Raw genomic sequence first — 27,895 nt, 5'->3', positions numbered from 1 at the left:
TGGGAAATACTGAAGGCAAAAGGATATGGGGATGACAGAGGAAGAGATGGTTGGCTGGCATCACCGACTCAACAGAAATGAGTCGAAAAACATGAGCAAGCTCCGGAAGTTGGTGATGAACAGGGAAGCCTGGCGTGCTGCAGTCCATGGGGTTGCCAAGAGTCAGACATGACTGAGTGACTGAACTGAACTGAAGACATGGAAGCAACCCAAATGACCATCAACAGAGGAATGGATAAAGAAAATGTGGGGGGTGTGTGGGTATAAAATATACAGGGGAACACTCAGGCAAAGACCAGACAGAAATGAAGGCTGGGCAGCTCTCTGAGGGAGGCAGTCAGGAAAGCAGGAGCCCTGAGGCCAAAGTGCCAGGAAGGTGGGCAAGAGGCCCATGTGGCTCCAGCAGAGAAAGCCTGGTTTGGTGGGGGTAGAGGTACAGAAGAGCCAGGGATTCGGGCAGAGGAGAACCAGGGGACTGGCAGGGGCTAATCCTAAAGATTTTGGCCTTTTCTCTGAGTGAGTTGAGTTTGGCACTCAGACAGAGAAATAACAATACCTGGCTCCTATTTTAACAGGATGGCTCTGATCAGGTAAAGTGGGGTGGAATGATGGGGGCTCAGACACAGCAGAAAAGCAGGGAGACCACCTAACAGAGCACCATATAACCAAGGCTAGAGATGACATCACTCAGACCAGAGGGGCAGCGGTTAAAGTGGAGCCCATAGAATATGCCGTCATTATTAGACACGGCGTATGTAAAATAACCAGCTTCCCTGGTGGCTCAGATGGTAAACAATCCTCCTGCAATGCAGGAGACCTGGGTTGGGAAGATCCCCTGGAGGAGGGCAGGACAACCCACTCCAGTATTCTTGCCTGGAGAATCCCATGGACAGAGGAGCCTGACAGGCTACAGTCCATGGGGTCACAAAGAGTCAGACACGACTGAGTGACGAGGAGTCAAGAATGAGTTCATTTTGATATATGGCAAAACCAATACAATATTGTAAAGTTAAAAAATAAAATAAAATTTAAAAAAATAAAATAAATAAAATAAAAAAGAATTAGTTCAAGGCTCCAGCTTCCAGTTAGATGGGTAAGCACACTGCACCCGCACAGAAGGGAGCTGTGACTCCCGGCAGAATGCCTCCGCAGCTGCTGCGGAACGCTGACCAGTAAGCGGTACCGGGCAGACTAGGGAGAGACGAGAATGCAGAGCGCTCACCAGGCACAGAGCATTGTGTTTAGCTCTGGCAGCCCCTGGCCTGAACTCCCCACACTATAAAATGCACGGGGGCCCTGGCACAGGCAGAGGTGTAGGGACACTGATTTCCTTTAGGATGGACTGGTTTGCAGTCCAAGGGACTCTCAGGTCTTCTCCAGAACCACAATTCGAAATCAATTCTTTGGCACTCAGCTTTCTTTATGGTCCAGCTCTCACATCCGTACATGACTACAGGAAAAACCACCACTTTGACTACATGGACCCTTGTCGGCAGCACAAACTCTCACGGCCCTTTTTCTTAATCTATCCACTGCTCGGCCTAGAGGGCAGAGGCTGCTGCAGGAAGTGCTGGGCAGAACAGGACAAGAAAGCCCCAGCTTCCAGCCAGAGGACCGGGAGAGGGAGGCCCTGGGCGGGACAGCACCTGGGACGCTGCAGACCCCCAGGAACCCCTAGGAACCGCTGTGCTCACCCGGGCTGGGCGCACGGCACCAAGCCCAGACAGCCCAGCACGGACTTGGAGAACTGAGGACAGATCCGGACAGCCCTGCCGAGGCTCGGAGGCCCCGATGGGCCTCGGATCGCTGCCCACAGGAGGCGGGGTGGAACCTGCAGCCCCACAGGGTGTGACAAGACCCAGGGCCCACGATATGAGGATACTCCAAGCGCCCAGGGCACGCCCACAGGGACTGCGCTAGGAGCCGTCAGGAGCGCTGCTGGGCGAAGCGACAACCACTGACTTTGGACAATGGCTATCCAACCTGGGGACCCCCCCACCTCACACCAACCGCTAATTAACTCCAAACCAACTACACCCAGGGGGTACTTATTTTTTAAGCCTAAAACGCTGATCTTCCCCTATGTCATAACTTTGGAGTAAAGAAGGCTTTAAACAAGAACACAAAAAAGGAAAATATTAATGAACGAGTTATAAAACTGTGAACATGTCTACCAAGGTCAAGGGCAACAACAGAGGCCACCTGAGAGCTGCACCTAAGCCGGGCACGCGCTGCGAATTCCCTCCCGCCAGGGAGACACGGCCCCATGGAAACGCGACTTTTAGTGTGAGACATCTTACGGAGGGAATAATACTGGGAAAGGAAATTCAACATCAGTTTCTCAAATGGTGCCTGCATCTTTAACAGACAAAAAAAAAAAAAGAACCAATAATCCAGAACTTTGAGATCAGTAGCAAAGGAATTAAAAACAGGAAGACAGTAGTCTTCTTACAATGAAAAACCTGCCTTTAATTGCAACAGAAAGCTGCTGAGAACTGTGTAAGGTGGCCCTGGTCGCAAATATACAAAATCTGCTTATACACAATCTGGCTCCTTAGCCTGCCCTTCAGGATTCCAAAGTTTTGTCTTTTTAGACTTAAATTTAAGTACTTCCTTATACATCTTACACTTTTACACACACGCACACTAGGGATGATATGATCCTATCTCACTTTGTCTTATAAAATTTTCTACAATTCAGCCAAGATGTAGCCTAGAAAACCATGACAGTGACCAAAAAGGAATTAACCTAACTGCTTCACAGTTCAAGTTTTATGTCTTCCACACAAAACAGCTTCACGAGGTTATAATTAATTAGAAAAAATTCACTTATTCAACTTACTAAAATGTTTGATGAATAAAATCCAACATTATTCTGATTATACTCTGATGAACAGGCAGGATTAATGCAAAAGTACTTCCTTACCCGGATCTACAAATACTTCTGTCTCTATCTACATTACAGTAGGGGAACTGCTATAATCAGAGAATGACATTTGGGCTCTGTTTCAATCTAATGACCTCAGGAGCTAGGACAGAAAAAACAAAATGTGTAATACTACAGGCGGCACACCCTAAGTATTAGAAAAACTGGCTTATCCAAGGAAGATCAAAGGAAAATGTATTGAATGTGAGTCCAGGCGGTAGGAAACGTTCTGTCAAGATCAGACTTGGGCAAGCCTTGATAGCCAGCTAGGTGCTAACAGGTCAAGGGGAGGCGGGAGACCGCCCCTCGAGAAGTTCTCTGTGTGGCTTACTCAGTGACCCTTAGGTCTCTGCTCCAAGGACAGCCCGTCCCCAGGAAGGCCTTCCCCAACCCCCGCAGCCAACCAGGGAGGCCTTGAGTGTGCCAGGACCACCACACTGGCCCCTCGGGGACTCGGGTTCATCTGCCCACGGGCCCGCAGGGCAGGGAACAGTCAGTCTGTCCACCGCTGCCTCCCGTGGCCCCCGGTCCCCGACATGCACCCGGGCCTGGCACAGTCGGCACAGTCAAGGGTACCTGCTGAGAGAAGGAGAGCCGCAACCCCAGCGGGGGCAGAACAGACCTGGTCTTAAAGGACAGTAGTATAGCAGTGGAGAGAGATTCGACCAGAGCTCAAGCAAACAGGGGTCAAGGGAAAATGATGTTTTTCCCTCAGACCGAAGAAAAAATTAGCTGGTATTTAAAACAGGCCCTGAAAACGAGTTACAGTGTAGGTACACGGAAAAGAAAGACAAGCCCCTCAGCAGAACCAGTGTGAGCGCAGCTGAAGGGTCACGCAGGGACAGACACCGGTATGCAAGCAAGCCAGCCCGGGACAGAAACGCGGGTCATCTTCCAACCCAGTACAGCTCTGACGCTTCAGAGGCAAACGTGAAGAACCAAAGTAACGACGAGGTTATTCAGAGGGAGAAGCTGCGTGGTTCACGGTGCTGTCAGGAGGAAATCCGAGAGGACAGCTCTGTCATGAGAAACTTTCCTCCCGTCCTTCGCACGGCGCTACACACAATGCGATGTGAAAACCTGCTCGTTGCAGATAATGAACCCTGACATCTGGGTTTTCTAACATGTGAGTAACAGGAGCTGCAGGGTGACCACACGCATCCCTCTTTATCGTGCGTGACATGCAGGTCCGATGCGGATGAATGAGGTCTGCTCGTCACAGTTCAGTTGGAGGAAAGAGCAACACAAGAAACACATATTATAAAAGGGAAGCGCTGTGCAGTCATTTCACAGACCCAGAGAGTCAAGAACCTGTCCACACTGCAGGGAAAGACACACAGGCTCCGGGACAGAAAACCCTCACAAGGACCTTACACGCCGGCACTCACCCGAACAGTAAGTGCAAGTTTCACTCTCAGCTCCAGAAGAAAACCAGAAATTATTTTCTTTAATGAACTGTAAGATTTTGTTTTCAACTTTATATGTTCTTATGTCTCTCTTTTTTTTTTCTGACCTCAATCAGTAGATTGCCTTATCACCATGCTTCTAGAGATTACAAAGTATAAAGTTATCTACTTCAGTGTATGTAATATATGTAATGCATTGCAACTTGTTTAAATATACAAATTTAAATACTATTTAGAAAAAAACCAAAATGTGTACAGAATGTAGCATTTGCTAAATATTTCACAGGACTAATATCTAGCATTCTTTGCCTACTTTGCACAACTGTAGCGCGTTTTCTCAGAATGTGTATCGTGTGTATACTGTGCAGAGTCAAGTCCATCCCTTTCCCATGCTTTCATTAGCGGGGACAGTGACCTGACTTCCAAATGGCCTGAAAGTTAAGCTGAAGAATAAAAGCAACATGGTTATTTTTAGAGCTCTACAGGCATAAAAATACAGCACTAAACTGTGACCTGCAGCTACGCACACAGAGCATCACATCATGCGACAGTCTTCACTTTAGCTGGGAGCGCATCTGTGGTGCTTCAGACGACCTTTCTTCATCTCTCCACCAAAGATATGTCTAAATGCATTTAGGACCAGAATCCGTGGCTGCCGGCATCTTTTTCAAAGAGACAGCTACATTCAAAAGGCGAAGCGTTATATAATTTGTAAAGATCAAACAGTGAGTTATTTTTGTCCTTTCTTCTAGGTTACTTACAAGGTGGATTAAGGAGCATTCTCTCCAAATGAAGACATCACGGCCTCCTTCCTAACACAGAAAGTTATTTATTTTGAAGACGGTTTCAGTGGGGAAAGGAGGCGGCTCATTCTCTCAACAGGGGACCCATCCAGGAGGAGGAGACGTGCCTGTGTGCAGCACAGCTCCATCACCAATTCAAGTGAACTCTTTAGCAACAGGCCACGTTGGACCCAGCAACTTCACAGGTAACCTTTAAACCTTTTCTGTATAAAAAACCTAAGTCAGAAGTCTGTTTGCGGACAGCACTTTCCTATATGTTAATATTATAGAGCCTCCTGAGAACTTTTAATAGCAAGTGTTAGTGTTATTTTCAGGAAGTGTTCAGTCTGTAGATTATCCCTGACTGTATTTCATTCCTGCTTAGCTACATAAAAGTATTTCGAAAGCCTGGTTTTGGGCACTGACCTAGTTAGAAATAATCCATTCTAATCTTATTCTGACCTGTATATCTAACCAGTGAAAAATTCATGCACTTTTCTGGCAAATTTACTGTAAAGAAACAAATATTTGCTGATCAGAACCATAACATTTTATGCAAGTAAACAAGTGAAAGCTTTTCCACAGGCTTAAAATGCCATTTTTTGGCTGGATGAAATGGCCAAAACATGATTCCTACAAATCCACACACTACCCTGACTCAGATGTAGTGACAAAGACTCTGCTTCGGGAATTAAAATGGCATCTGAAGGAACGGGAGAGACTGATACAGGAGATCGAAAATGAGCAAAAAGTGAAAAAAACAGGTGTGGATTACAACTGGCTGAGAAGCTACCAGCATCCCCACACAGCCATTCCAGCTACTGAACAAAGACAACTCGAAGTTCTCTGCTCACAGGTTCAACCGTGCCAAACGGGAACTGTTCTCAGCAGGTAAAACTCTACACTCTCTTCTCCTGATGTCTGCTGTCGGCTCTCAGCTCCTTTTACACTTAGAGTGGAGATCGTTATTTATCATATAAGTCCTTTAACCGTGTGTATCAAATGCTCAGCAACCAAAATCCCTGAGAATGGGCTGGACAAGAAAAAAAAAATCTGTTGATAACTCACTGGCTAGGAAATGTTTTAAAGTCACTTTCAAAATTTCTTCACTAGAAGCATAATTTTAAAGAAATGTGCAGTTTACACTGCTGCTGCTGCTAAGTCACTTCAGTCGTGTCCGACTCTGTGTGATCCCCTAGACGGCAGCCCACCAGGCTCCCTCATCCCTGGGATTCTCCAGGCAAAAACACTGGAGTGGGTTGCCATTTCCTTCTATAATGCATGAAAGTGAAAAGTGAAAGTGACGTTGTTCAGTCGTGTCCGACTCTCAGCGACCTCATGGATTGCAGCCTACCAGGCTCCTCCGTCCATGGGGTTTTCCAGGCAAGAGTACTGGAGTGGGGTGCCATTGCCTTCTCCAGCAGTTTATGCTAAAGATGGATAACTACTATATGAGCACATTATTTAAGCTGAATTTTTGAGACAAAGGGTTATGACAAGAGATTTTCTGAACTGAATACTCACAAGTGTTTTGCCTCTAGATTTCGAGAAGTTCTGGCAGAAAATGATGTACTGCCGTGGGAAATCGTCTACATCTTCAAGCAAGTTCTGAGAGACTTCCTGAGCAGCGCTGACGGGGGCAGTCAGCAGGAGTGCCTGGAAGGGTCCCCGGGCGCAGCCTGCCCTGTGCGCTCCGTGACCCCAGGGGGCAGCTCCGAGGGTCCAGAGAAAGATGAAATCCCCACCATCTCAAGTTATGTAGACAGAAACACAAAGAACAGGTTCCCGACATTCTCACATCGAATATGGAACCTACCGTACCACTACCCATCAAGTTAAGTTACCTATACCCAGAGAGAAGAGTTTTTTGGTGACCATCTTAGCATCAGAACTCTTAACATTAAGAGAAAGTGATGTGACTTGATGTTACTCTTTGTTGCAAGATCAGAAGCTAAAATTTCTGTGATGTAGTCGATATTTGAAATAGTGTTCCTTTTCTAGCCACTTTTAAAATGCAATGTTTTCACTGAACAGTATGCTTTCAACTAAAATATTTCCTAAATATTTTGAAAAACTGTTTGAAGTATTTTCTTATACCTCAAACACAACTCACAGAAACTAAGTTTTATTCTGAAATTTGAAATATGAAATTTATATGAAAGTATGAAGTATAAAATTTGACAAATTAACTTTGACTTTTATTCTAAAAGGAAGCTATGTATTGAATAAAATAAATGATTACTGTGAATCTTACCTTTACAATATAAGACTGAGTCAATCATTCTCTGTGGGGGAAGGCGGCAGGGAGGGAGAAAACTACGTGTGGTCTGCAAGCAAAGCAGTGCTTCATCTCAACACTCAGATTCATCTTTAATCTCAACCAACATTAAGAGAAGTATAAAAAACACAGATCTATACTATGAATAAAAATAAATGAACTGGTTTAACAACACTGGTAACTGCTACTCTCAAAGAAAAACAATCAATGCTGATCTAAACCAATACTGTGTTAGTCGCTCAGCCATGTCCAACTCTTTGCAACCCCACGGGCTGTAGCCTGTCAGGCTCCTCCATCCGTGGAATTCTCCAGGCAAGAATACTGGAGTGGGCAGCCATTCCCGTCTCCAGGCCATCCTGGTGTCAACACAACCAGGGTTTAATAAGACAAGGTAAATGGGAACACACCCCAAGCAGACTTAGAGTAAAGACACCTTTCACTCCTGTTCCCTTTCTGTTTGGTTTTCAGAACATAACTATGGCTTCTTCCATCACTGTAAGAGTTCACAGAGTGAGAACTATTTGTGGGAAAGAGAAATGCTCCCCAAAGTGCACAGCTGCTCATTGAGCAGTGAATGCAGGAAGCAGAAAAAAGAGGTCCGACACTGCATCAACGATGGAAACAGGGTTTTAAGTAATTTTTATGGGAGTCTCGTTGATTTACGACGCTGTGTTGGTTTCTGCTATACAGCAAACTGAATCAGTTACACATATACACAGACCCACTCTTTTTTAGATTATTTTCCCATAAAGACCATTACAGAGTATTGAGTAGATTTCCCTATGCTATATGATAGGTCCTCACAGAATTTTTAATAGAATTTGGAATTTGTCTATGAAATTCAGTACTAGAACTGGCACCGTCAGCATGTGTATCAGAAAATACACACCATGAAGAGGCTTAAAACATTTTCCTCCCACAAGGCACCTCAAACAGCCACTGCACAAAAGAAATGACCAAGTCTACAGCACTTTCAAGAAAGGGCAATCCTCTCTGTCCAGAAGGGAAGAAAATAAAGTTTTAAATATAGTTCGTATCAAAAAGCTTACAGTGACTGAAGAGGCTGTAGACGGTAGGTCATCCCAGCAGCCCAGGAAGAAGACGGACCCCCACCACTGAGTCGCCCATAAGGCACAAACCAGCTGTACACCCAGACTCGGCAAGGGGTGGGAAACGCGCTGCCCTCGGCATTCTCAGCCTCCACCTCCCACTTTCGTCTTCGGCAATAACCCAATAACCACGTTTCCTGTGTCAGTATCAGTGTATATAACTTAAAACTAGAGTTGTTCCTTAAAAACTGACAAATCAAGTAGAAAGTATAACACAAGTAACTTCCTGAAATATTACTAGATGCACACATTTATACACGGGGCTATTTATAGTACTTTAAATCGACAAAAGAATGAGGATTAAAAACACAAGTGGGTACAAACGCGGGGAGGAAAGCTTCAGGTACGGTTTACAAAGATGAAGTATCGGCACAGCAGCTAACGGTCTGAGCTTGGGAACAGTAAGGAATACACACACTAATCCACTAACAGGACTCTGGTAGCCTGACACACGGCCAGCTCTCGAAAGGCGGCACTGTTCCCAGCTCGGCCCACCTAGTAACAGGCGGCCATGGCTCTCCACGCAGGCACTGCGCTGAGCACCACATGCGTGTCCCACTCAATCCTGAACTCGAAAGCAGGTGATGCTGTTCCCATCGGACAGATGAGCAGACGGCCTCACGCCTGTTCAAGGGCTCCCCAACAGCACAGCGATGCTGCCTGGCAGAGCGGGGATGCACGCCAGCCGGGCAGGCCCCTCCAGCCCCAAATGCACACAGCCGGTTGCCTACCTGACACCTCCTCTTGGAAGCCCACGGGCAACTTAAAATCAACATGCTCTAAACCAAATCACAGAGGTACACTAACAGGATAAGTAAAATGCAGGAAAGGAACAGAGGAATCCAAACAGCACGCTTCACAGACTAAGAGCGTAACTCAGCACTCCACCCAGTGTTTCCCAGTCGCTTCTCAGGAAATGACACTACTACCTATCCATCCAATTTTACCAGCAGACATCTCAGAATCATTCTGATCCCCTTGCTATGGTGCAGGAGCTAAAAAACACATCACAAACAAGACTGTGTGCAACAGCATACACCGTGAAACACCCTTACTCTGAAAATACTTTATGGTTCAGTTGCCAGGGTATTACACGCGCCCCGCCCCAACCTGAGGGAAATCAGCTCTGGTCAGAGGAGTAAAGACAGATTTCAGGCTTTATTCAAGACAGGAGCAAATGAGGAAGCAACTCTCATCGTTTTTAGAATAAAAATAACTGGGACCCACAAAGACAATTCATTCCCTCGGACACCTGAGTTCCCGCTATGTGCCAGGTACTGTGCTGAGGTGGAGACTTACTGAAAATCTCCACCCTCAAGGAGTTATGTGGGGAAAGCAACACAAAATAATTCCTTGAGAGCACTAAGAGATACACACTCAGGATACCAAGCACGCGCTACATAAACAGGCTTCCCGCTGCCCTTCCTTGGCCCCACTGGTGTTCCTCCTCAGCCGCCTTTGCACGTTTTATCTCACAACCTAAATGACCACGTGCTCCAGGCTCAGGGCTCCCTCACCCAGAGCCTTAAACTCCCACTGGTCCAGCCCCACAGCGAGCTTCTCTCCTCAACTCCAGACCACCTGCACTTACCGTTATCTAATAGGAATTTCAAAGTTAGCATGTTCGAGGTCAAGCTCCTGGTATTCCGCCCACGCCAGTTCTTCCTGTGGCCCGGCCTTCCTCAGCGGGTCCCAACAGCTTCCAAGGGCTCGGCCAGAAACCCGATGTCACCCGTGCCTGCTTCCCCACTCCCATTCGGTATCTGATCCGGCTACAGAGTTCCAGCCTCTTAATAACACATCCTGAATTCCATCGTCGCTCACCACCTCCACTGCCACTGTCCTGGTCTATACCCCTGTAGAGGATACTCCTGCTTGGATGATGTATTACTGAGGACCCTCCAGAGAAACAGAGCCAACAGGATATGCGCTGATAAAAGTTGATACCTGACCTCCCTGTTTCTGCCCCAGCCCCATTCAATTCATTCAACTAGCAGCCATCCTGCTGGAGTGGGAACCACACAGGCAGCCACGCACAAAGACTCCAGGCGCCGTCCAGTGACCCCGGACGTCTTGGGTGGGGCAGCTTCTCACTGAGACCGAAGACGAACCCGTGACCCGGCGCCTGCTCCCGCCGGACCGCCCCTCCTCTCCATCAGCCTACTCCAGCTGCGCATGGAAGACATAGACACTCAAGTACTTTCCCAATGAATGGGGAAATGACCTAATAACTTACATCCGTTAAACAGAAGGTTTTTAAAAAACAGGGACTTTGTGGGTGAAGAGAAAACAGACTCCTTGGATGGTAACACAAGCAAACGCTAACGTCTATGCAAGGCCTAGACATGGAAAGGCAGGGCCAAAAGGAAAAGATCGTATGCTGTGGAGTCAAACACACCCACTGTCCAACCTATCAGATACCCGCGCTGGGAGCAGCTTCCCAACGCAGCTGAGGAAGCCCAGGGGCAGCTGTAAGACAGGACCAGCCTCGTCTGTCAGAAGGACGGACTGCTTACGTGGCCTGTGTCACGTGCAAAATGCCCAACACAGCAGGCACTCAATCGACAGAACAGCACACCAGGAAGGAAATGGGAAACCAAGAGAAAAGAAAACTGGATAAAGGCGCCAGACGACGGCAATCTGAAAGCTTCTGTAGCAGTGTCTCCGGGATCAAGCACACCTTAAGGTGCTGGAGAGTCAAGAGATAAAAGTGGGAGCTGAGCAAGATCGGGGTGAGCCAGGAGTCTGAGCTTTGCAGACAGAGGCCAGTCCACACACAGACCAGCCCTGGGCAGAGGGTGGGGTGGCCAGCTCCCAGCCTCAAGCTGGGGGCCAGGCCCTGAGTTCCAAAGAAAAGCCCACAGACAACCGTGGAAGAAAACGCTCGAAATGCCTAACACAGTCACAAAGTATTTCCTTTTTCACATGCCAAGGTGAAGAAAGAGAATGTAAAAATAAAAGAAAACATACCCCACAATCAGCACCAAGGAGCAAAAACACAATACCATGTGGAAAACAAGACAGGAGGAAATCCACATCACTGAGCGTATCATCTGCAAACCACTCACCCTCCCAGCTCGTGGCCATCTCTGATCGCTCACCACAGGGCCTCAGGCGCGGCTTCCTTCCAGAAGGAAACGCACACTGTGACCGTACTCACCACCCAGACACGCATCCATCTCACAGAGCAACTCTTATCTGAACTATCGTGATGCATACTGGAATTTTCTGTTGCTCCGTTTTTAAACGCTAGTGGTCATGACTCTTGCGGCTCATTGAACTGACTTAGCAGCACCCACAGACTAGACTCCAATGACTCATGCGCGATACTCTTCCCACCTGAGGGACTGATCCCCTCTAGTAAGGCTTCACTGTGTGATACCCTACACTGATAAAGCCCGTCTTCCTCTGCATCAAATGTTTTCTCCCAATATCGACACTCTCCTGCACAGAGAAGACATCAGTCAAAAGCCTCTGCGCGGCCGCAGTACCAGGCGACAGCTTCTAGTGTCTGAATCCCAGCTCCACCCCTCTGTCAGTTTCCCGCGGCTGCCACAGTCAGCATGAGCACTCAGTTTAGAACAGCACACACATGTTACTCACAGTTTCTGTGAGTCACGCGTCCAGGTGGACCCAACCGGGCCCTCTGCTTTGTTGTGGTTGTTCAGTCATCAAGTCATGTCTGACTTTTTGCGACCCCGTGAACTGACGCAAACCAGGCCTCCTGTCCTTCACCATCTCTCGGAGCTGGCTCAAACTCATGTCCACTGAGTCAGTGATGCCATCCAACCATCTCATCCTCTGTCTCCCCCTTCTCCTCCTGTCCTCAATCTTTTCCAGCATCAGGGTCTTTTCCAATGAGTCGGCTCTTCGCATCAGATGGCCAAAGTATTAAAGCTTCACCATCAGTCCTTCCAATGAACATTCAGGGTTCCCGTTAGGATTGAATGTTCTCCAACACAATTCAAAAGTATCAAGTCTCTGGCGCTCCAGCTATGACAAAGTTAGCGTACTGAAAAGCAGAGACATCACTTTGCCAACAACGGTCCCTTCGGTCAAAGCTATGGTTTTCCCAGTAGTCACGTGCAGATGTGAGAATTGCACTATACTATGGTTTGCCTTGGAAATGAACTGAGATCATTCTGTCATTTTTGAGATTGCATCCAAGTACTGCATTTCAAACTCTTTTGTTGACTATGAGGGCTACTCCATTTCTTCTAAGGGATTCTTGCCCACAGTAGTAGATATTATGGTCATGTGAATTAAGTTCACCCATTCCCATCCATTTTTAGTTCACTGATTCCTAAAATGTCAATTTTCACCTAAATGTTGCCATCTCCTGTTTGACCACTTCCAATTTACTTTGATTCACAGGCCTAACATTCCAGGTTCCTATGCAATACTGTTCTTTACAGCATCAACCAGACACATCCACAACTGGGCACAGTTTCCACTGTGGCTCAGCCTCTTCATTCTTTCTGGAGCTATGTCACTCTTAGGCATACTGAACACCCACTGACCTGGGGAGAGGGGTTCATCTTTCAGTGTCATAATTTTTTGACTTTTCACTGGTGGTAGGCAAACATCTGGAGAAGGCAATGGCAGCCCACTCCAGTACTCTTGCCTGGAAAATCCCATGAACAGAGGAGCCTGGTAGGCTGCAGTCCATGAGGTCTCGCAGAGTTGGACACGACTGAAGTGACTTAGCAGCAGCAGGCAAACATCTACTGCATTTACAAAGTTATTTTACATGCTGATTGTAATAATCTTAAAAATGGGGCTTACATTTTATCTTTTTTCATTTTACTACTCTGAAAATTCATTTTTATTGACTTTACAACAGTCTTAGCCCATGAAGAATTGAAAATTTTTAAAACTGGTCCTTAGCAGTTAAAAGGACATTTAAATCCGTGCTTGTCATTTCTGACAAAGTCAGTAATAATTTACTTCAACAACCAGTTATTTGAAAGCGATACCGTTCTGTCCATTAAGTCTAGGGAGCACAGGGCGAAGCAGGGCAGCGGGTGGGCCGAGGGTGGGCCCGATAGACCATGGTGCATTCAGACAATGGAATCATTTGCCAGAGCAATTCAGGGAAACAAAATGTGTGAAAATGAAACAGAACAGCAACTCGAAAGCTGTATCACAGTTTCTTTGTCCCCTCCCTGCCCCCAAGAAACAAATTTACCAAAGATACCAAGTCCCACTTGGCTTTACAAAGGCTGGAAACAGCCCATGAGACCTTGACTCAGGCTCGAGTCCATCCACTAGATCAAAGGGTAGGGGTGAGGGGCAAAGAACAAGAGTAGCTTTAAGAAGTTTTAAAAACAAAACCAGCATCTCAACTGTAAAGGGCGTTGAACTTGAGGGGAAGGGGCCAAGCAGTGCTACAGATTCCCCAGGTGCGAAGAGGTGCTTCCACTCTGACTTTCTTTAAAGAGCAAGCAGGTGTTTCTACTGACCAGATCTGCTGCTGCTGCTGCTGCTAAGTCGCTTCAGTTGTGTCCGACTCTGTGCGACCCCATAGACGGCAGCCCACCAGGCTCCCCCATCCCTGGGATTCTCCAGGCAAGAACACTGGAGTGGGTTGCCATTTCCTTCTCCAATGTGTGAAAGAGAAAAGTTAAAGTGAAGTCGCTCAGTCGTGCCCGACTCTTAGCGACCCCATGGACTGCAGCCTACCAGGCTCCTCCGTCCATGGGATTTTCCAGGCAAGAGGACTGGAGTGGGGTGCCATTGCCTTCTCCGACTGACCAGATCTAGGTCTCCTCTAAACGCAGGCGTCCTCTTGCTTTATTTCCACCAAGATCACGAACAGATTCCACCGCACTCCAGCGGAAGAGCAATGGGAGAAGGAGCACTAACGGAACTGCACCAAGACGCAGCGCTGCTGCTCCTGGGCACCTACCCAGGCGAGCTGACGCCTCTGGGCCCACAAAACCTGCACAAGGACGTTTGCAGCAGCATCATTCACGACTGCCAAAACTGGGGATGCACCAACATAGTGTTCAGTGGTGATCCGACAGACCATGGTGCGTTTAGACAATGGAATGTTACTCAGCACTTAAAAAGAAATGAGTAATCAAGCCCTGGAAAGACATGTCGGAACTTTAACTGCATAATACTAAGTGAAAGAAGCCAATTTGAAAAGGTCACATACAGCAGGATAACAACGATTGTTTAGTTGCTCGGTCGTATCTGACTCTTTTGCGACCCCATGGACTGTAGCCCGCCAGACTCTGTCCATGGGATTTCCCAGGCAAGAACACTGGAGTGGGTTGCTAATTCCTTCTCCAGGGGAATCTTCCCCTCCCAGGGATCAAACCTGGGTCTCCTGCATTGGCAGGCAGATTCTTTACCACTGGGCCACCACAGGGAAGCAACTATAAGGCACTGTGAAAAACGCAAAACTAGAAACAAGAAAACGATTAGTGGCTGCCTACCCACTGGGGATGGGGAGTGGGGCAAAGAGGGATGAGCAGGCAGAACACGGGATTTTTTTCAGCAGGGGAACTACTGTTTTGATACTAATGGTGGATACATATCGTCATGCTTTGTCCAAACCCACAGACTGTACACCACCAAGAATGAACCCTCTGTCTTATCTATGGATTTAGTTAATAATGATGTATCTATTGGAGAAGGAAACAGCAACCCACTCCAGTATTCATGCCTGGAAAATCCCATGGACTGAGGAGCCTGGTGGGCTACAATCCATGGGGTCGCAGAGTCGGACACGACTGAGCGACGCGTGTGTGTGTGTGTGTGTGTGTGTGTGTGTGTGTGTGTGATGTATCTATTGGTTTGGAAAATGGGGAAATAGTGTGAGATTTCATTTTCTTGGGTTTGGAAAATGGGGAAATAGTGTGAGATTTCATTTTCTTGGGCTCCAAAATAAATTCCAGTTGTAACAAACATACAAATATACCACACTAAAGCAAGATACTAACAATGAGGGAAATTGTCGGAGCAGGAGGAGATACTTGGGACTCTACTTTCTGTTCAATTTTCCTGTAAATTTAAACTGCTCTAAAAAATAATAATAAAGCCTATCAATAAAAAGATTTTTCACTGACCCAAACTCTGGGGAGGTTCCACTCCTGGTGGAGAAGTTTAATCTGGTCCAGGCCACGGACTGGGGCTTGTCTGATGCCCAGCTACCTCACCAGACAGGCCAAGGCCAGGGACGCGGTCTCACGGGGTGGGGACGGCCCAGGTCCTGGAAGCCCAGACCCACAACTGCGCCCACCCGTCTCTCTCCTCCCCAGCCTCCTACCTCCATGGTAGTGCCAGCGTGGCCTGGGCCTGGGCTGGAGCCTGCTCCTGGTCTTGGTGCTGGGCCTCGGCCTGGGCCTCGGCCAGGACCGGAGCCTCAGCTGGAGCCTCAGCTGGAGACTCAGCCTGGCCCTCAGCCTCAGGGTCAGAGCTGGGGGCCGCATCCCTGCGCTGTGCCTCGTCCCGAGCAGCCTCGGCTGGGAAGGCAGGTGGCGAGCCGAGGAGTTCCACATTGGTCACCATCTTGCCTATGGTAAACCAATCATTGATTTGGTCGAGGGTGAGCTTGCGCAGCATGTTCGCAGCCGGGCCTGAGCGCCGCTCAACCGCCAGTCAGAGAAGCGTGAACAGGCGAGGCGGAAACCTGGCTGCAGGATCAAGAGATGGCGAGCCCGCGGCCCCGCCCCACTGCAAGCCCTCCAATCAGAGCCCTCCACAAGGCACACTGCTCAACCTCAGGCCGCTGGCCCCGCCCCACCACAAGCCCTCCAATCAGAGCCCTCCACGCACCGGGGCTGCTGGGAGCTTGTGGCGCCAAAGGACCCCATGGCGCCGACGCACTGCGCTAGGCCTGTTGGGAGCACTGCTCTTCAGCCCACACAGAGGCTGCGTGACTCGGGGTTTGGCCGTCCATTACCAAAATTGGGGAAATGAGGCCTTCAGGGTCCCTCGGCCTTGTGGAGGTGGGCCCAGCATCAGGGGACCGTAGATGTGCAAGACCAGCGCCCCCAGTGTCTCTCCAGCCTCCCCCTCAGGGCTACTCCGTCTAAGGCCTGGCAATCTGGGCCGAGAAGGAACAGAAGTTTATTGCGGACCTCCTGTGCGCCTGGCCCAGTGCAGGGTCGCAGTGATAGACCTCAGGGTGAGGAAGATGAAAGGCAAACCGACCCTGCTAACCTCAGACACCTTGCACCTAATTTGGGGAAAGGAGCAAGAAAGCTAGGGAAGGCTTCTTGGAGAAAATGACACCTAAGTGGACACCTGCGGGAGAACCGATAACAAGCTGGGTGAAGGAGGACTTGGAGGGGAGGTAATCCGCTGATGAAGGCAGGGGGCTCTGGGAGCTGAGAGCATCTGGACGGAATTTAGGGGGCCAGAACTTGACTGGCCGCAACTTGAGTTGCATCTTCCTTGAGTGGTTTTTCCAGTGGTCATGTATGGATGTGAGAGTTGGACTGTGAAGAAGGCTGAGCGCCAAAGAATTGATGCTTTTGAACTGTGGTGTTGGAGAACACTCCTGAGAGTCCCTTGGACTGCAAGGAGATCCAACCAGTCCATTCTGAAGGAGATCAGCCCTGGGATTTCTTTGGAAGAAATGATGCTAAAGCTGAAACTCCAGTACTTTGGCCACCTCATGCGAAGAGTTGAGTCATTGGAAAAGACTCTGATGCTGGGAGGGATTGGGGGCAGGAGGAGAAGGGGATGACAGAGGATGAGATGGCTGGATGGCATCACTGACTCGATGGACGTGAGTCTGAGTGAACTCCGGGAGTTGGTGATGGACAAGGAGGCCTGGCATGCTGTGATTCATGGGGTCGCAAAGAGTCAGACACAACTGAGCGACTGAACTGAACTGAGTTCGTCTTCCTTCCTAAATCCATTTCTCGGAGGCAATGTCCTCCCCACAGCTGCACAGAAACAGGTGGTAAGAGGTTCACCTTTGGAGATTATCAACAAATGGATGGTGGTTAAAACCCTCAGAGCAGCTGAAAAGGTCCAGGCCAGAGTGAGTGGAGATGGACAGAAGCTAGGAAACAACCTGAAAGAAAAGGCAGAGAGGACAAATCCAGCAAAGATACTGACGTTACTGCCTGCCCACCTTAATATAATCAGTGCCCAGTGCAGTGTCGGGCACCATGTGGGCTCCCAGGAGCAGTGTGAAAGAGTGCCTGAGCAGCATGAAGAACATGTACTGATCAACAGTGTGAGAGCCAATCAGTTCAGGACTGGGAAATACGCAATGAGTGGCAGTTAAGAGGTCAGCCTGAGAGCAGTGCAGGTAGAAGTCAGACTAGACGTGGTTGAACTACTGGTTTCTTACAAAAAATGAACCCAGCATGGTACTGAGCTAGCAGTTCCAGGTCCTAACTTGGCCACACCACCAACATATGAGATCTGGGCCTTGGAGTTTTGGCTGATCCAAATACTGAACCGCCTCACATGTACACATTTGTGGGCAAGGGAAAGACAAGAAAATGTGATCATAAACTCATTGAGACTCTTTGTACGTCGTTCAGCATTGATTGAAAAACACTACAAGTTTGGTGAAAGCTAACACATGTTCGAATTTTGCAAGATAGGCTGTTGTTCAGTTGCTCGGTCATGTGCAACTCTTTGTGACCCCATGGACTGCAGCACACCAGGCTTCCCTGTCCTTCACGGTCTCCGAAAGTTTGCTCAAACTCCTGTCCATTGAGTCGGTGATGCCATCCAACCACATCATCTTCTGTCGTCCACTTCAATAACTGCAAATCCCATTTGTGTTCCCTAGTACATTATTAGTACATTACTAGTATAAGGAGACGGAGAAGGCAATGGCACCCCACTCCAGTACTCTTGCCTGGAAAATCCCATGGACAGAGGAGCCTGGTAGGCTGCAGTCCATGGGGTTGCTAGGAGTCAGACACGACTGAGCGACTTCACTTTCACTTTTCACTTTCATGCATAGGAGAAGGAAATGGCAATCCACTCCAGTGTTCTTGCCTGGAGAATCCCAGGGACAGGGGGGCCTGGTGGGCTGCCGTCTATGGGGTCACACAGAGTCAGACGTGACTGAAGTGATTTAGCAGCAGCAGCAGTACAAGGAGATCCAACCAGTCCATCCTCAAGGAAATCAGCCCTGAATGTTCATTGGAAGGACTGATGTTGAAGCTGAAACTCCAATACTTTGGCCACCTGATGCAAAGAACTAACTCATTTGAAAAGACCCTGATGCTGGGAAAGATTGAAGGCGAGAGGAGAAGGGGACAATAGAGGATGAGATGGTTGAATGGCATCACTGACTCAATGGACATGAGTTTGAGTAAACTCCAGGAGTTTACTGGAGACCAGAAGTCTCCAGGCTTCTCTGTCCATGGGATTTCTGAGGCAAGAAAACTGGAGCATGTTGCCATTTCCTTCTCCAGGGGATCTTCCTGACCCAGGGATCAAAACTGTGTCTCCTGCATTGGCAGGTAGGTTCTTTAACATTGAGACACCACGGAAGTCCAAAAACGGGATTAAAGCACTACAGTATTTTATAACAACAGAAGGTAGCTGAAGATACTGCATGCTAACAGACAATATGATACATAACCCCTGGGGGAGGAGTGAGCAGGACATGTGGCCGAGGTCACCTGTTTAGACTAAGAGCCTTTCAATGGACTGCTGGATGGATTGGATCTGCTGCTTCAGTTGTGAGCCTTCTTTGAGGATGACAGACAAGTGATGACAGGTCTGGAGATGCCACAGGCTTGCCCCAGGGCCTGCTTTGACCCCTTACTTTCACTAGTAGTTCTTGGCCTCTTTAGTCACTTGGCCCAGCTCATCCAGCATTCCTGCCCAAAGTCCAGAGTTCACAAGAGGCAGCTTGATATTTCTGCATAGGCACATGGACACCTAGGTCAGGGCACCTGGGAAGGCCCCAGAGTGGGCCTTGGTGGAGGTTTCCCATATTTGCATTCCCGGAGCTGGTGGGGCTGCAGGCCCAAAGGGAAAACAGCAGAAGACAATTACAAATGATGTTGATGCCATGAGCAGGAGAAGCTTTGCCCAAAAGACTTTCCTATCTTCACTGACCCTCCTCAGCCACAAAATATAGCACTTTGTGCTTTGAATAAATCTTCTGGGATGGCCCATTCTTTAAACATTGTTTTCTTTGAACATGGGCCATGTTTCTTTCGGGCCATGTTGGATTATCGACTGCTACTGCTAAGTCCCTTCAGTCGTGTCCGACTCTGTGCTACCCCATAGACAGCAGCCCACCAGGCTCCCCCGTCCCTGGGATTCTCCAGGCAAGAACACTGGAGTGGGTTGCCATTTCTTTCTCCAATGCATGAAAGTGAAAAGTGAAAGTGAAGTCGCTCAGTTGTATCTGACTCTTAGCGACCCCATGGACTGCAGCCTACCAGGCTCCTCTGTCCATGGGATTCTCCAGGCAAGAGTACTGGAGTGGGGTGCCATAGATTAGCGACTAAGGACATTAAAATTCTGTTGATCCCAAGTGGAGTTTTAAGTTGAAATGATTTGTCTTGAAATAACTCCTTAAGGTTTTTCCTAAGTGCTTTTTGTCCTCTGCAGTTTTCTAACTCATTATAAGTCTAAAACATTCTTTTTCTAAGACTGTTTTTCAAACTTTTTCTTTGTCTCAAGATTCCTTTACACGCTTAAAAATTGTTGAAGACCCTAGAGAGCTTTTTGTGTAGGTTCTATCTACTTTTTTAGGGGTTACAACTGAGAAAGGTTTTATTTATTTTTAAATTAATTTTATAATATTAATAAAACTGTTTTGTGTTAAAGCAAATAATTAAGAAAAGTCACTGTGTTTGCCCCCCAATTTCTGTGTTTGAGAAGAGCGACACGTCTGCGTTTCCACAGACCTCTCAATGCCTGCCTTAATGGCTGACAGCTGGGTTCTCATTCTGTTGTGACATCACAAGTCATACAGCCTCTGGAGAACTCCACCATACACTTGTGAGAGGATTCTAATGAAAAAGAGAACATCTTAACTATTATTATGGATAAAAGTTTTGACCCCTAAGGAGTCTTGAAAACCCCCAGACCACATTTTGAGCATCAATACTGTAAGATGACAAGCTTTTCGAGTTTGATGCACAGCTTCATTTAATTCTAAACTTTCTTCCCTTTGAAGCGGGTTCATTGCTGTTTCTCCTCCCTACCCTTCTTCCATCTGAACTCACTTTTCTTTTGCCTGAATAATGAACACTTTTTTTTTTTAATCCGCAGATCTACTGCTGATTATTCCCTCAGTCTTAGTTGGTCCAAAATGTCATTTCGCTTTCTTTATTGAATGCTAATTTCCTCACGCACAGAATTCTAGATTGGCGGTTATATTATGGTAAACTTTCTTGCTGTTCCTCTTGTCTGTGTTCCTCAATGGTTTTTTCTAACCCAGCCTCCAATTCAGCGATTCTTCAACTGTCTAATCTGTTGCTATAAATCAATCAAATTTCTTTTTGGCTCTTTTTCAGTCAGTTAAGTGGCTTTCTTTTTTTTTTTTTTTTTTTACAATTTCCAGTTCTCTACTTAATTTTTCAGCCTTGTGTTTCTTTGTGCATACTAATCGTGGGTCTTTTTAAAACCTACGTTTTAAAACTCCAGTGTCTGGAGTCCCTGTGGAAGTCTTTATTTATATTGTCTATTGTGTAGAATTACTATGCACGGAATTGATGCATAAAAACATGCAGACCAAGAATGTTGATAACAAAGAGAAATGGCAAGAAACCCAGAGGTGGGAGACTCGGCTTCTCGGCCATTAACACAGCAAACAGAGACTCCCGTTATCAGGTAGACCAACTCGTCCTCTTTGTCCAAGACCTTCCCTGTTGCAACACAGGAAGTCCTACTCCCGGGCAAATCCGGACTGTTGGTCACCTTATTATGACACAAAACCCGGCCACGTCCCCTCCCCCGCCGCTCGTGCTGTCGGCCTCCATCTGGTCGAACCGCTGGGGGCGCTGTGGTGCGCAGGCGCGGTCAGGTAGGCACTCTGGCCAGGGGCACCGTCGCTCCTTCCACCTTCCCGGCAGGCCCCGCGCGGCGCCTGCGCGCGGAGTGACCTTTCCGAGTTGGCGGTTCTGAGTTGGGGCTTCCCGAGCCTCTGGTCCTCGGCCGAGGTGAGTGTGTGGCCGAGTCCTGCGCTTGGCTTAGGGCCACCGGGATGGTGAGGGCTGGACCGCGGGCGGCGGAAACCCGGGGCCCCGTATGGCCCCCACGGCCGCGGGCAGGAGCTTCCCCGGCCCGCCCACAACCGCACCTCGACCCCGGCTGACCTTGGGGCCCAACCGCTCCCGCTGCCCACGCGCGTTTTCCCCCGCGGGCCCCCCACTGTAAAGGGAGGTCGTCTCGGGGTTCGCTGTGCTTGGCGAGTGACGCCGAGGCCGCTCCACGCCTTTTCCTTCGGCCATGAAAGTCAGCCACCTCCTCCGAGGTTACGGGGCTAGTAAGTGATGGAGTCAGGATCCAAGCTGAGCACTTCGGCGCCACGTCTACTGGCCTCTCGCCTTACCCCTCAGGTTTCCTCGCTGCTTACTGTTCCCGGAGCTACCCTGTACGTATGACAAGGCCATGGGAGGGGCGAGGCGGGGACCAGAAGGGGATCCGAGGTGGTGACTGCAGTTGCACGGACATTAAGCCTGTGAAGCCTGGTCCGGGCTCAACGGGTCAGACGTTTCCGGTCTTCAGTGTAGGTTCAGGTGACGGTTTGCTTAACGTAGCGCCAGAAACTGCAGACTGAGCCGGGCACAGTGGACTCCCATCTGGCCTTTGACTAGGATGGGCCTTTGAAGGAAAGGGCGTTAATAAAACCCACGCAGAGCTGGGAAACGTGGCTGGACAGAGTGGACTCAGGCAGAAGTAGGGGGCCTCCGGGGCACTCGTCCGACCGAGCGTGGAGCCCTTGAGCCAAAGGCAGGTGGGAGGTGAGCATTTGCAGCGTACCTGCCCTGTAGCAGTCTCGGATCGTTTTAGGTGAGGAGAGAACGCCAGGGGCCTGGGCCTTGAACAAAAGATCCAGAAAACAGGTTATTTTGGTCTGTTCTTAGGGCCTTTGACCTTCCTGGTTTGCTTTGCTCTTTCCTTCTAGGTCTTCATCTGGCCTTGCTCCAAGGCCTCTAATGGGCCTGGGCCTTGCCCTCATCTTCTTAAGCTTAAGTCCTCTGTAGAACCCCAGGAGTTTAGTACTATTGCAGCCAGCTAGCCTTTTGCAGAGGTTCCTTCTGAGCTTGTTGTGATCATTTACTGAGTTTTTATTCCTCACCAGGCAGTAGGCCGGGCTTCCCTGGTGGGCTCAAACGGCGAAGAATGCTCCTGCAACGCTGGAGACCTGGGTTCAATCCCTGGGTGGGGAAGATCCCCTGGAGGAGGGCATGGCAACCCACTCCAGTATTATTGCCTGGAAAATCCCCATGGACAGAGGAGCCTGGCAGGCTACGGTCCATGGGGTCGCAAAGAGTCGAACATGACTGAGCGACTGCACAGGCAGGCCAGGGTCCTTTATGTTTCCTCCTGAAATTCCATTGAGAGCCCAGCGGGGCAGGTAGAGCTGTCTGTGCTTCACAGAAAGGGAAACCTCTGAAGTGACATCTTTCAGACTTGGCCAAGGTGGAGGGCAAAGCAGGCAGAACTCATGTAGGAACCCAAGGTTCACAGGCTTCCAACCCCCTGGTCTTCCTTCCCAGTCAGTGCTGGGCGCAGGGAGGAGGGGAGCACGCTCAGTGCCTCTGAGCTCTTCCCCTCTGGGGCCCCAGAGGCGCCTCTGCGCCCTGTGGCGCGCTCTCAGTGCCTCTCGAGGTGGCGCCGTTGGCCTCCTGGAGCCGTGTGTCCTGAGGGAGTGTCCCAGTACTGCCTGGGGACAGGGCGTGTGAGGGCACCGCCGTGTCAGCCCCCAGGCCCAGGCCTCAGCCGGGGTCTGTGCTCTCCTGGGAAGAGCTGGGAGCCAGGCCTCAGAGCAGATCCTCAGTCATGAAGCGCAGATCCAGCTGGGTGAGCTCGGGCAGCTTCCTCCTGGGGTGCAGGCGATAAGCGTGTAAAGTGCTTCACACATGTGCTAGGTTTGTGTGACAGTCTTAGGGTGAGAACTGCGTTCTCTGCTGTCCGAGCTCTGGCCGTCCGCCGCCCCAAGTACAGCTGCGACTCCGTGTGTATGAACACTTGCTGTAGCACAGCAAGTACTGTGACACAGAGCAGCACCTCTGTCTTCACGACAGCCCTCGGGGGGCAGGCGGAGGGGGGGGGGGTGACGGTTTATCCCTGCTTTAGAGATGAGGAAACCGGGACAGTTCAAGTTAGCTGCCAAGAGGGACGGTCCAGGTGCGAGCCCCCGCAGCCGCTGTGGCCTTCCCGAGGGCTCTCCCACTCCAGGCACGTCCTGACCGCAGGGTCTCGGCCCATGTGCTGCCTCTGCTGACGACACTGTTCCCCCAGGAGCTCCTGGCTCTTTAGGAGCCCGTGTCTCAGCTTCGGAAACCGTGCCTGCCACCTCTTACATGCACACTTCACATCTGCTGAGTGAATAATGGCCACACGATACAGGTTTCACTCACGGAAAACCAGAGGAAACTGAAGTGAAATTTTGTGTAGCCAAGTAGACATGCGAAAGGAACGGGGTGACCATCGGTCAGCCTGGGGCTGGGACTGGGGCGGCCTTGCTGACTGAAGCCGGAGCAGTGCTTCCTGGTAAGATGAGAGGTACTTTGATGTCGGTGTTCCTCACGATGGTTCGAGTGGCGATAGTTTAATAGATCACCTTGGATGTTGCAAAGCTTATTAAAATGAAAATGAGGGCACCTGATTTTAGAATCTGGTGAATTATAAACATGAGCAAAAGCACCACTTTGAGAACTGCACATAAAGGTGAGCTGTGTCAGTTCAGAATGTGATGGCTTTTCCTAATCAGATCCAGTAATTATTTTATTGATTAAATAAGTTATTACTGCGTCTCCTAGGAAGTGACGGTGTTCTCTCATGCTCTCTGTATTTGTTAAATTCTACTGTTAGTAGACCTCAAGACTGGGATGATGCAGCACTCTGTAGGTCATAACACTGAATTGCATAGTTGAAGTGTGCTAAGAGAATACAACTGGAAGTTCTCTTTAAAAAATAAGAGGTGATGGGTGTGTTACCTAACTGGACGGGGGAAGTCCACCCACAAGGCGCACGTCTGTCGGTCACACTGCGGCGCGCACCATGAGCACCACATGGCTTATATGTCGGGTGTGTCTCAGCACTGCTGAACTCAAACAGAAGGACTGAGGCTCGCTGGATGAGCGTGAGCCCGAGCCTGGTGTTGCCGTCACAGGGAACTCACCACGCTCTTCTTCAGCATCGAATGCCGACAACTCTTAACACGGTGATGCAAATGTACTAGTTTTAAAGTTTTAGAAGTGTGTGATTTTTGGCATAATTTGGGGACACTGTGGAGGGTAGCCTTCAGAGGCGGGCTGGCGATGGCAGTGCAGGCTGAGCGAGCTCTGGGCCTGGAGGAATGGGAAGTGACGGAGTGCACGGATGGCCAAGGTGGGGGGTATTGCCGGTGTGTGGAGCTTGAAAAGCTGTTGCGAGCGGAGCCCCCGTGTGGATGTTGGAATGGCTTTGGGGAGCAGGCCTGGCATAGAGGCTTGAATAGTTTGAGAAATAGGTTCAGACTTAATAAAGGGAAACCTCTTAGCAGTTAGGCTTACTGAAACAGCAGTCATGGTAATACTTAACCACTGTGCTCCTTTTCAGATGCTTCAGAGTCTTATTAAGAAAGTTTGGATCCCCATGAAACCCTACTATACCCAAGCTTACCAGGAGATTTGGGTAGGAACGGGGTTGATGGCCTACATCGTTTATAAAATCAGGAGTGCTGGTAAGTTTCTTTGTTTGATTCATTAGAGATCAGGAAGGAAATCCTTTCAAGAGGAATCACAGTTCACATTGTAAAGAAACTATGGCCCTTAACCAGCAGGGCACACCAGAAACCCTGGTGGTCCTGTATTCAAACATGGGGAGTAGAAGAGCTGTGTCAGCAATAAGGGAGATTTGAGCAAGACTTTGGCATCAGGGAATTGTGAATTTCCCTAGGTGTGGCAGTGTTCAGAGTGCATAGGTGACGTCCTTAGTTTTGAGAGATGCAGGTTAAAACACTTAGGGTAGAGTGTCCTGGTAAACAGTATTCTGTGTACCTTTCCCACCGATCTGAATGAATATTTTCATAATAAAGCTTGAGGCAAAGCATCCACTTGGTTCTCAGTAGAGCACAGATGAGGCCCAATTGTGTACGAATAAGAGAGAGGGAAGAAAGGAGAGAACTTTAAACTGCAGGGCTGGAGTTTGGGATGTGGTGGGGAGTGAAGAGGCCTGTTCAAAGAACATCTGTGGTAAAACTTTTTCCACTTTGTGGCTTTGAAGCACTACAGGATTACTATTTTCTGAAAGCTTCACTTAACAGCATTACCTAAGGTATGAACTTTTCAGCCAGATGATGATTTTGACAATAAGTTGGCTAAAGGCATTTTTGCAAAGAATTGGTATGACCAATTTTTCTTTCCATTTATTTTAGATAAAAGAAGTAAAGCCTTGAAAGGTAAGATTTCTGCTTAAAATGGGTGGGGAATGAGAAACACCATCACACCTTTCAGGACGAGGCGCCTCCTTATTGAGAATTGCAGCCGACAGCTGCTTCAGTGAGCGGTCAGGCCCAGAGGGGACGTGTCGGAACGCAGAGCGCTGGTCTGCTGAGGCAGAGGCGCCGGATGTTCTGCTTCCTATAGACCGAGCTTAAAAACCGTTGCTCAGCCCTGGCTGAGTGTAGCTCCCAGGAGTGCAGTGAGTTGATGAGAGCTGGCTAGGCCTCCAGTGGGGACGCAGGAGCTGCCTGTGCGAGCGGGCTGCCCTGGGAACGCCACTTGGACTCTGGTGCAGACATTTCCTCACTTCACATCCACATGACAGTGAAACTCTAGCCACCTGAGTCCCAGACAAACGCAGGGCTGGCCCGTGAGCTTGGGAGGAGACGTTTCCTGCCCTCGCTCTTTGTGTCCAGGTGGGTTCCACAGACCCTCCACGCACATTGCCGTAGAAATAGCCCTCTCTCTGCCTCCTGGTCTTGCCTCCGGCTTGTCAGTGCGGGCTTGCGTGATGACTGCAGTCTGCTCTTCCCTCCCTCCTAAACTGTCTCTGCGTTGTGCTTCTCTTCGGAAAGCTTCCAGCGCCGCTCCGGCTCATGGTCATCATTAACCAGCTTTCCGCGGACGGGACATCGGCCTGGCTGTGCTCTGGGAACGTGGGACCCCGTGTTGAGATGCCGCTGCCCTCGAGCCTGAATAAACATACCTGTGAGACCCACGCTGTCTGCACCCGAGTCCCTCCCTGCGCCCCTCGCCCGCCCTGTGCCAGCCCCACCCTGAGCAGGTCTGTGCAGCCATCCTCAGTGGCCCTGAGGGGCTGAGGGGTATGCACCCCAGTTAGTGCAGGAGTTGGGGGTCACATCTAGGCACTCACGCTCCCAAGGTCTGTAACTTTGCTAAACAGATGATTCTGCTGCTTAGTACTCTGACCTCTCTGAGCCTCCCGTTTCTCATCTGGAAAATGAACAGGGAAGTTCTAACAGGGTTACTGTGGAGCTCAGGAAGAGGAGGTGTGGGAAAGCGTGTGTTACTCAAACTGTAAAAGGCTTTAGAGGTAAGGCAGTGTTAAATCACATACTAGGTAGAATGAGAGATTCTGGGAGAAGATTTTCTTCAGAAGTCACTTATAAGGCAAGATACATAATTTAAAAAAAAATCGATTGATACTTCTTTTAGCTTGACTGATATCAAATGAATGCTGCATAATGTTTTTCTCCATCTAAGACAATTACCAAAACCCCTAGAATTGCGTTCAAAAAGTAGATCCTGAAGCAGTCAGCTCAGGGTGGAAGCGCAGGTGGGGGTGTCTGCCTGTGGAGTAGACGTGGCGGCCCGGTCCCGGGCTGGTCTCTGGCCACCTCCGCTTCTCTGAAGGGCAGTGACCGTCCCTGAAGGGCAGTGGCCGTCCCTGCGTTTTTTGTTCTCCAGCACTAGTGTCAAGCCAGGCCCACGGATGGTGCCTGAGAAATGGCTGCCACTTCTGAATGGGGTCTCTGAGCCTTGGTGTCTGTTGTAAAATGGGGATAAAACCCACTTTCAGCCTCGCTGGCTCCGACAGGGACCTGGCGTGAAAGTGTCATACAGTCCCAGAGGGCCTTGGCGTTGAAGCTGGGGGCAGGGTTCCGTTCTCTTGCAGGAATAGCATTTTGTCCAATAACTGCGTCCAGAGGATGAGTCAGCTCTGCAGTTCAGAAGCACCTCATTTTAAAATTTGCTCATCTGGGCCGTGTGTTTTGAGATGGCATCCCCTGGAGGGCTGTCAGGAGGGACGAGCAAGCCCAGCATGTCCAG

General features: G+C 49.2%; 3 protein-coding genes across 3 annotated transcripts in view; 2 read left to right on the top strand and 1 right to left on the bottom strand.

Moving 5' to 3' along the window:
• The window catches only part of TDRD9 (tudor domain containing 9), a 110,598-nt gene extending 94,507 nt beyond the window's left edge, over positions 1–16,091 (bottom strand). Inside the window, exons 1-2 of the mRNA XM_027521517.1 lie at positions 15,867–16,091; positions 9,229–9,242 (exon numbers count right to left, since the gene is read on the bottom strand). Coding sequence (XP_027377318.1) covers positions 9,229–9,242; positions 15,867–16,073 — 221 coding nt within the window. The 5' untranslated portion in view covers positions 16,074–16,091. The remainder of the gene's footprint in view (positions 1–9,228; positions 9,243–15,866) is intronic.
• On the top strand, positions 3,225–7,362 carry RD3L (retinal degeneration 3 like). The gene is made up of 4 exons (XM_027521518.1): positions 3,225–4,321; positions 5,085–5,320; positions 5,700–6,005; positions 6,656–7,362. Exons 3-4 carry the CDS (start codon positions 5,707–5,709, stop codon positions 6,951–6,953), a joined length of 597 nt encoding a protein of 198 aa, XP_027377319.1. The 5' UTR covers positions 3,225–4,321; positions 5,085–5,320; positions 5,700–5,706; the 3' UTR covers positions 6,954–7,362.
• A 5,416-nt stretch (positions 16,092–21,507) lies between the features above and the next one.
• Positions 21,508–26,823, top strand: ATP5MPL (ATP synthase membrane subunit 6.8PL). Its single transcript, XM_027521165.1, has 4 exons — positions 21,508–21,610; positions 25,221–25,344; positions 26,038–26,061; positions 26,680–26,823. The coding sequence occupies exons 2-4, from the start codon at positions 25,221–25,223 to the stop codon at positions 26,712–26,714; spliced, it is 183 nt and encodes a 60-aa protein (XP_027376966.1). The 5' UTR covers positions 21,508–21,610; the 3' UTR covers positions 26,715–26,823.
• Positions 26,824–27,895: the final 1,072 nt, after the last annotated feature.

Source organism: Bos indicus x Bos taurus, chromosome 21 (assembly GCF_003369695.1).
Source record: "Bos indicus x Bos taurus breed Angus x Brahman F1 hybrid chromosome 21, Bos_hybrid_MaternalHap_v2.0, whole genome shotgun sequence".
Lineage (NCBI taxonomy): Eukaryota > Metazoa > Chordata > Mammalia > Artiodactyla > Bovidae > Bos > Bos indicus x Bos taurus.
The sequence above is the reverse complement of the archived record's forward strand: the minus strand, read 5'-3'. Positions and strand labels throughout refer to the sequence as shown.

Excerpts from the sequence above, each read along its gene's own strand:
- RD3L (XM_027521518.1), top strand. The coding sequence starts at position 5,707 with ATGCCATTTTTTGGCTGGATGAAATGGCCAAAACATGATTCCTACAAA. Across the intron at positions 6,006-6,655 it reads ACGGGAACTGTTCTCAGCAG|ATTTCGAGAAGTTCTGGCAG; the intron begins GTAAAACTCTAC and ends TTTTGCCTCTAG.
- ATP5MPL (XM_027521165.1), top strand. The coding sequence starts at position 25,221 with ATGCTTCAGAGTCTTATTAAGAAAGTTTGGATCCCCATGAAACCCTAC. Across the intron at positions 25,345-26,037 it reads TTATAAAATCAGGAGTGCTG|ATAAAAGAAGTAAAGCCTTG; the intron begins GTAAGTTTCTTT and ends CATTTATTTTAG. Across the intron at positions 26,062-26,679 it reads AAGAAGTAAAGCCTTGAAAG|CTTCCAGCGCCGCTCCGGCT; the intron begins GTAAGATTTCTG and ends CTCTTCGGAAAG.